The sequence below is a fragment of the Chaetura pelagica genome, unplaced genomic scaffold (genome assembly GCF_000747805.2).
Source record: "Chaetura pelagica isolate M959 unplaced genomic scaffold, ChaPel_1.0 scaffold111, whole genome shotgun sequence".
NCBI classification, from domain to species: Eukaryota; Metazoa; Chordata; class Aves; order Apodiformes; family Apodidae; genus Chaetura; species Chaetura pelagica.
Window position 1 is genome coordinate 2114696 of NW_009952153.1, and position 9047 is coordinate 2123742.

General features: G+C 39.5%; 1 protein-coding gene across 1 annotated transcript; it reads right to left on the minus strand.

Moving 5' to 3' along the window:
* Positions 1–200: 200 nt before the first annotated feature.
* FAM161A (family with sequence similarity 161, member A) lies at positions 201–7907 on the minus strand. Its single transcript, XM_010007153.1, has 7 exons — positions 7735–7907; positions 6099–7277; positions 5516–5683; positions 2488–2587; positions 1370–1524; positions 630–792; positions 201–500 (listed from the first exon to the last, which is right to left on the minus strand). The coding sequence occupies exons 1-7, from the start codon at positions 7893–7895 to the stop codon at positions 201–203; spliced, it is 2226 nt and encodes a 741-aa protein (XP_010005455.1). The 5' UTR covers positions 7896–7907.
* Positions 7908–9047: the final 1140 nt, after the last annotated feature.

The window sequence follows — 9047 nt, forward strand, 5'->3', positions numbered from 1 at the left end:
AAGTAAATAATTTTCTTGGTGGAATTAGTAACTGGATCCTTCTTACTGGAAAACAGACAAGATTTCTGTACTGGAAAGACTGAAGAGGTTTAAACTAATTTTGTATCAGTAGAAAAGTGTCAGGGTTTTCTTTGGTGTCTATTTCACTGCCAGCAATGAAGTTTGTTCCTGAGCTCCAGGCCCTCCTGTCTGCCTTCCTTTCAGTCAGTATCATCATCATCATCATTGGATTTTTCTTCTGAATCATAATTTTCATATTCCTCATCTTCATATTTGAAGGCATCTTCAGCTTCAGGGTCAGACTGACTCTCTTCTTCATTCTTGTGGGACCGGTCAGACAAAGAGTTAGCTCTTGACTTATCACTATCCTCCTTTTTCTCCTGGGAATGGCCTGCCTTTGCTTCCTCTTCATCCTCTTTCTCTTTATGGTGCTGGTTAGAGGCAAGGCTCAACCCAGACTCCCCTGCATGGCAAGGCTGAGGGCTGGCTCTTGCCTCTTCCTCCTCCAGGTCACTGGACTGGCCATCCTGCAGGGAGCTTTTGACACCTTTCCTCTTCTTTCCCTCCTCCTCCAGGTCACTGGACTGGCCATCGGGCAGGGAGCTTTTGACACCTTTCCTCTTCTCTGCCTCCTCCTCCAGGTCACTGGACTGGCCATCCTGCAGGGAGGTATTGACACCTTTCCTCTTCTCTCCCTCCTCCTCCTCCTCCTCACAGGACAGCTCATACTGAGGACTACTGTCAGCTGCTTCCTCAAAAGATTCAATTGCTTTCATTATATCCTTGATGACTCTGAAAAGACAATTTGCATGTGTGATTTTATTTTCATGTAAAATACTTTCCATTAGGTTTTAAAAGGAATATGACCTTCAGGTAGTCTAGGAAAATCCCTGTAGACTTGACTGGGGTGGAACTGGTGAAGGAAAAGGGAAGGGGGGACACTAGAGTCTCCTTCTATGCTAGAAATTCACTCAACAGTATTGCTTCCATATTTCAATTTTGTTCATTTCCCCTTCCTTTTATAATACCACCTAATGGATATTGAAAAGTATTTCTTTATAAGGCTTAAAGATTCACTAAAACTAGTGACTTTTTAACAACCTTCCAGAATCCTCTGGTGAAAGGAATTAAAAATGTTTCTCTTTATTCTTCTTTCATGTGCGTAATGTAATGTATCCGGTGCTGTACCCTGTCTTATGAGATATTTGAGGAAAAACAATTAAAAATATACCAATGCTAATGACATAGAGTCAAATATTTAGCTGGGAAATACTACCCAAAAAAACCCCAACAAAAAAAACCTCACATGAAGAATTGCTTTCTAATTGTTAGGTATGGAGTGGCAAAAAGAAAGGAAAGTAATCTCTACCTTTCTCTGGCATCAGTGACGTTATTAAAATTTTCAGCACTGGAGAACTGTAGCAATTTAGTTGTTTGTCCTTTCTTTGAAATAAACTCTGGGCATATCCCCAATGCTCTCAGTCTGTTAGAATAATGCTTTTCTGCAGCTATTCTGGCATTTTTCTGTAGGAAAAACACAATGGTTATGTGTTATCAAAAGGTATTATATGCACGTCTTTTAATACTTTGTTTATATTAATACTGTTTCATTAATTGCATCTGACAAGTGGAATGATTATTCACTGCAGGTGAGAATAGCAAAACAATACTTGCCTATTTTGCACCAGTTTCCTTTTCTGTACTAGTTTAAATTTGGTTTGCTCCCTGTGCCCACTGGCTAACGAAGAACTGATATATTGTGTAAAGAGCTATTGAGGGAGGAGGGGGAAGATGTGGACATGTAGAAAATCAATTACTCCCAGAGTTTCTCCCTTATCACCTCTCCTCTATCTTCAGGAGTTGCTGCCCTAAAAAAGTAGTATTGATAACCTTACAAGGCTATTTAACAAATTACATAGATGTGTATCTCTGCCTCTGAAACTGAGGGTGTAAGTTCTGTTTCTCCAGGTCATATCTGAGTGAGGACTTGACCTCCAGTCTACACAGATGCTCCTTGCCCTGCAGTGATGGCAGAACTGGAAACCCACGGAGACAGAAGGGAACCAGTGATCTATGATTTGCTGCCTCTCTGGGTTTGGAAATGGGTCAGGGACCACCCTACCACCACATGGGTGTACTAAAATAGGTAGAGAAAAATACTGCACCTAAGCTTACAGTAGACACTAAGAATACTTGAATTTTCTTATTGCTCTTTCCCAACTTAAACCTGTCACATTTTTGCTTCAATTTTGTGTTGTGTTTTAGAGTTAATCATATTGTAACTGAGCTGGACAACATGTTTAGAACAGCCATCTCTGTTTCCTGTGCAAGCAGGCCATGAATACTGAGTCACAAAAATTAGTAATGTTTTACATGGAGAAGGGGCAACAGAGATAAAAATGAACTTCTAAATATGTTTGACTATGACTACGAGTGCCTTGTGCAGTATTTGGAGATAAGATGAATTAATAACAGAAGCAAGATGACCTGAGTGACTCTTTCAAGAAGCAATGGCCTTTGATTTACTCTTTCTTCCATGTCTTGCAACTCCTGCAAATATTCTTGCATTCTCTGCTTCTCATAATTCCTAAGGGAAGCAGAATACAAGACAAATTATTAATTTATAATACAAGATGTAATTTTTCTACAGCAGCTAAAAGTTAAATTGCTCATAACAAACTACATCTTGTCCTACTTAAAAGATACATAAAAAGTAAATTATTTTATGGTGGTTTCAGGGTCTGAGGTATGTTGTCTCATTTTCACAGCAATTGTTTGCCTGAGGTACCAAATGGAACAGCCTCTTCGGATAAGCAGAGAGGTCCTGGCTAGTGAGCTTAACTAGGGGCTGAGTTTGGATTTTTAGGGTTTTTTTGATATCTAAGGGGATTTTTTTAGGTTTGGATAGCTAGGATTTTTTTTAATACTGATTTCATAGAGATATTTTTGTTGTTCTAAGCAAAATTAAATTGTTTGAAATTACTCATAAAATCAGAATACACCATAGGAAATTAGTATAATTTTAAAAATCAGTACTTTACCTTAAAGTTTGGTAAGAATCCTGTTACTTTACCAGTCTGTCTGAGAAGAGGAGTGGACACATTCTGGCTTATAGTACACTTTCTTTTCCTAGTTGGTTTGTCAAAGACCCAGTCAATATAGCAGGATAATGGAACTGTTGATTCATCAACTGACATGACATTACAGATCACAGCAGGCACTAGATAATCCAGGTGGCATGAGCTGTAATCCTTGGTGTGTGACAAAGACCCCTCTTTCTGATGTTGTCTCTGCCCTGGGCCAGCTCTAGCATCACTAAGTCAGACACTTAAGGGGAAGTATGAGAGCTGAGGGGCATTTTACACTTCTGTCTCTTCTGAATTGCTGCAATATGGCTGAGCATTAAGGCAAGTTATTCACCATTTTCAGGGAGTGAACTTAATTGTTGCTACTTGCCTGATCTCTCAGGCCGCTTTCTACAAACCTAATTATCTGTTAGAAAAGCACTTACATTAATATACCTTATTACCCAGCCTGTGCTGAAATAAGCATTATCAAGTTAAGCACTTGTACTAGCCTTAATGCATCAGCACTAGGGAAGTAATCTTGCTTTTTAATAGCATCACTTTATGCGCAGACAAAAATTAAGCATGAGTGTTTTACAATAGTCTTGAAAGCTAAATACTGTAATGTGAAATTTGCTGTTGGATGAACTCAAAATCTGTAAACACACCCACTCTCTCCTCATCCTCCACCTTGCTGCTGTAACTCAAATTGTTTTCTGCTTCTGTCATAGTCAGCAGATCATCTGCCCAAGGACACTTACCTTATGAAGCTTGTGTTATTAACAGTATCTGCTAGTTGTGTTGCAAAAGCAATTGCTCTTGAGCTTTGACTAATAGTTAGGAAGGACTGCCCTCTTTGACCTGCATCTCTACCACTGCATCTCTGCTCTCCAGGACCTTGCATAGGTAAGCCCTTCTTCTCCTAAGACAATTCTGCTCCCTATGTGTGCTGTGGCTTCAGCTGTCTTTAGGGAAGGTGGCAGGTGGGCAGATACATGCTGCAAAATCCTTGCAATGATTCTTCTGGTTTACACTGCTCAGCTACTGCACTTCATGACTGCAATGTGTAAGCACATGCATACTTCAGTTTCTGCTACATTTTCTGGTCACAGTGGAGCCACGCTGTTGGTCAATTACCGTTAAAAAATTTGCTGGTGGAACAATGTGCAGTATTGTCTAGCAAGTGGTGCTGCAAATTTTCTTGTAACAGGGCAGAGTTTATTAAGAATAAATCCTCAGTTCTCTGTTTTAGCTATAAAGAAAAGACCCATGTAAAGCAAAAAATAGAAATTAGAAGACCTTGCTACTGCTCAGCTCCCCACCATAAAGACACCCCACGCCTCCACCTTCATTTCAGAAAGCTCTCTATTCTGGACCATATTCTAAATGTCTTCTAGTTTAGTTTAAAAAAAAAAAAAAAAGTATTTTTACTTTAGTAAAGTAATCTTAAACTTGCTCGTCTAAGCTATGAATCTTGTCATCAGGTATTGGAGGATCATTCACCCTTGCATCATTTTGCCCTGCTACTGTCAGTTACTGGTAATGAGGATTTGTGGTTACTGTCCAGGAATCTGGCCTATGCATGAAGCAACAGGGGCAGAGCAGGCAGCACCTCTCCACCTATCAATACTGCTCCAGTGCCATCAAGCCAGGGCAGATTATAAACCTCACTAAAGACTCATTCAGACTGGACTGATTAATTTTTTTCTAGTATTAAAAAGGAAAGGAAATAGAAATGGTTACATCAGCTACAAAGACAAGGTCAAGCAGCAATTCTGGAGTTAGATCCAGCACCAAGAGAGCTGGAGCTGTGGGACTGCAAGCTTACAACACACTTAGAGGGCCCTGCTGGTTTTCCCTCTGTACCACTTTCTTTCAGTCATATAGAAACAGTCTTTGAATTTTTATTTTTACTAAAGGCAAACTGGAATCCCATTCTTCCTAAACACCAGCAGATCCCTGGTTAGCTGAGGCTATGTGTGATGAATTAAAATAATATTCCTGCCCTAATTTTTCCTCTTAAGTGCTGAACTACTGGAACAAAGAAATGAATTGTGAAATATTTGCTACTTCAGGAGACAGCCAGCACCAAAGCAGTACCAACACCTATCACTCTGAAGTGCAAGGACATTCTGTAATGACACCACTCCTTTTTTTTTCTGAAACTTTTTCTCTTTAGTTGATGCACCAATTGAGAAAACACCAGAGTCTGCTGTTAGCTCATCTACAGTACTCTAAAGTAGAACACGCACATCCAGAATCATTAGAACAGGCAACAGTTTCCAAGTTCAAACACTAAATTTGGCCACTTTTTTAGTAGCTGCTAGTACAGTGTATAATTTATCAAATGTATAATTATGTAAACTTAGACTATGCTATTTTTTACATTGTATGCTTCACATACAATGTAGAATGAGAGGTTCAGGATTCATGGGAATGCAACAAAATACCTGAATGTTTTTAATTTGGATTTAGATACTTGAGCTAGGCTCTGATGTGGGTCATTGGCCTCAGCCCGAGTTGTTACAATTTTCCGAAGTTTTTTCGTTCTTTGTTTCTGTTTTGTTCTGTTCCTTTTTTGTTGTTCTTCCAGTTTTCTCTTTTCCTCAAGTGAATTCCTGGGTGGAAAAATAAACTAAGGCTGAATTCATTTTAAATCAAGAACAAGACTTCCAAGGAAGCTTTGGTAAAGGAAATTCAAAAGAGAAGAACAGGCTGAAAGTAGGGCTGGCATAAGAGGGCACAAAGTATGCTCCATCTTAAGGGATTCAGGCATATCCCAGAAAACAGCAGTCATTTGTCCCTTTTCCTGTGGATGTTGTGAGAAAAATGCACTACTGTTTCTTTAACAACCCTAAATACTAAGTCCTATATTGAAATATGTTAATGTTTAATTATAATTAAGTCCTTATGCATTAATATGTAGTAAGTTCTATATTCACTGCAGGGAAGAAATTATTACATATGCAGAAATACAAAACAGGTCTACTCCTAAAGCATATAAAAAATGTAGAGCATCATTAAAATAGTCACCTTACGGCTTGTAGCCGTCGTCTTGTAGATTCTGTGATTTTGGGCAATTTAGATGCTCCAAAACCTGAGAGATGTGAATTTGCACTTGAATGTCTCATTTGAGGAGTACGTCTTGGAGAGGCATATGGCCAGCGTGTTTCTTTCAGCTTCCGCTCATCCTCCTCAATGTCCTTCAAAATCTTTCCCTTGTTTGAGGGAATATATGGAGTACGAAGATCGAAAGGTTCACAGACTGTAAGGTGTTTCACTTGTTTTTGTTGCAGGAGCTGTTCCTGAAATTTCTGGTGTAGAAGATCAAAATCTGGAACATTTGGTTTGATCTTGGGTTTATGTTCTCTTTCCTTTGGTTCAATGCACTTATGTTTCTCCTTTTTATTGCTAACTTTTAAAGCCAGTCTGCTGTTGGGTAGAGATGAATTACGAAGCATCTCCTCAGCTCTCATTCTGATCCTGATTTCTCTGTAGAGCTCTTCCTCCTTCAGCTTGTCACTAACAGCTGGACTATAAACACATTTAGGAACAGGCCTTGCTTTGAACAGTTTTGTTTTCTTTTCAGGTATGGAAAGGTCTCTTAATTGCATTTTTCTAATTTCACTCCTTTGCTTCTCTCGTTCAGTGAACTTAAATGGCTTCTGAGAAGCCAAGAGCTTGAGTTTGCTTCTCTCTTTCACAGACCTCCTGCGTTCTTCATCTCGTTGCATGATTTCATGGTAGAGCGGAAGGAAAACAGCAGCGGGCACTGGATTGGCTCGGAATTTTTTCTGACACTCAGCTTCTTCCTCTAGTTGCTTTTTCAATAAGTTACTTTCTATTTCCATCAGTGACTTTGATTTGACTTTCAGTTCTTTTTTTCTAGCTTCTCTGATTGTCATCTGGAAAGGCTTGGGCACAGTAACTTTGGGAGACCATGCTTTCTTTTTCTTCTTTTTGATTTTGAAGGCTGGTGAGCTTGGTAAGCTGTGTTTGATGCGGGACATGTAGTCTTCCACAGAGAACCCATCCCACATTTTTTCAATCCTTTGCTTAGCAGATGATCCAGTTTCACTACCATTTTCTTCAAACGGTAATTCTCTCTCAGTCTCATCAGATATACCTGAGCCTAAGGGATCACTTAAGTCAGAGTCGGAAAAGGATTTGTGCAAATTTAGAGGCTGATAGGAGTTCTTCTCCCACGTTGGCCTTTAAAAAAGGGGGAAAAAAAAAAAGGTTGGTTTGAGTCCAGTCCAACATTGATGCAAAGCCAGTAACTTCCACTCTAAGGTATCATCACTAGGAACAAAAATGGTCAACACTGGTAGGAAGAGGAGAGGGGGGACAGACAAGAAAAGAGAAGCACATTAGACACTCACACCAGATCACAGTCAGCACTCATTAAGGAAAGGCACTGTGTTTTACTAAACTATTGCCCAGTCTCTGCTACACACACACTTGTAAATCTCACAGTCCGTCAGCAAGGTTAATTAATTATTTTTATTATTAAAACTAACTTTTCTGTGGTTATCTGCTTCTAGGAAATGGAGAGAGTAGCACTTTCCAGCCCTTGACAAAAAAAATAACAAGCAACCAAACTTGGTTCTTTTACAGATGTTTGCAAAGCATTTGAGAATCTTCAGACAAAAGGTCCCACCAAACTTACCTACAGCTGACACTGGAAGCAGCATTTTCTTTGTTCAAGGGTTGTACCCCTTTTAAATACAGTTTACTCCGATACATCTTTTCTAATTTTGCCATGGTCTCCAAATGGGCATTCTTCAACTCTTCGAGCCTCAAGTAATATTCCTGATTTGAATTGCACATTTTAGAAAAGTCTATCCACTTGTCAGAGTCCCCATTTAGAGAGAGGGTCTGCTCTCTGTTGCTATTTGAATCCAAATCAAAACCATCCTAGAAAAGATGTTTGTAACATTTTCTGTTAGAAGAAAAGGGAATAAGGTTCTTAATATTGCTTTACCCTAATTAAGTCTAATGAATGATACAGTAACAGCAAATAAGAGATACCTGTAGACAAATGTTAATGCAGAATTACATGGAATAATCTCTGGGTTTATTCTACGTGTCTCTTTGTTCTTATTTATGTGATTTCCTCCCAAATTTTTCTCATTTCAATTGATAAACTACATAATTATTGCGTCATTTATATCCTAAAGGTGCAAATTAAAGCATGTAAAATTCCCAAGTCTGTCCCTCTAATCAATATGTTTATATCAGGAAATATGATCAAAGAGACTTATCAAAAGAAAAAAAGTTTTAACTATTTTGTAAAGTGTATTTTTTCTTTGGTAACTACACAGCATTAAAAAACAACTTGCACGTAAAAACAAACAAAACCACAACAGAACCTTCTCTGCCTCTTTTTTCCATAAGCATTCTAAAAATAAAGTCATTGTCTCTGTTGTGCATAAATGTTTATTCCCATTTCCATGACTTAGCAGTGAAAGGGCAGGGATTCTGCACGGCTCACAGCTCCAGGACTGTTTGGCAGCTTGCAGCTGTGTGCAGGGAAGCACGTTCTTTAAGTGTTTTAAAAACTTACACAAATGAGGTAAGTTATTAGAACCAGGTTAGTCTGCATTACAAAGGCTTCCTTTGTGTTCTTTTTAGGCACCATGTTTTAAAAAATTACAGGACTAGTTCCTTTACCCAAAAATGAGTTTAACACGCATTTTAACCAGCTTTGACATTCCAACAGGAAGTCTTGCTCGTGTTCTGTCGGGTTCTCACTGCAGAAATCTCGGGCTCGTTCTGCCCGCGGCACAGCGCTCGGATGCAGCGGGAATCGAGATGCTCAGAGCAGGAAATTTAAAAAGCCGTTGCGGGAAGGCCCCGCGAGAGGCACCACCCAGTCCTTCCTGCATCTGCTGCTTCTGAACGTGGTCCCTAAACCTCCTGCTTCAGTTCTCCGCCGAACACCATCCCAGCCTCCTGCCTGGCCCTGGGCATCGCCAGGGC

Coding starts and splice junctions, on each gene's coding strand:
- FAM161A (XM_010007153.1), bottom strand. CDS start 7,895: ATGTGCAATTCAAATCAGGAATATTACTTGAGGCTCGAAGAGTTGAAG. Junction 5,684..6,098: donor CGACGGCTACAAGCCGTAAG/GTGACTATTTTA, acceptor TTTTCCACCCAG/GAATTCACTTGAGGAAAAGA. Junction 2,588..5,515: donor TCCAAATTAAAAACATTCAG/GTATTTTGTTGC, acceptor TGCTTCCCTTAG/GAATTATGAGAAGCAGAGAA.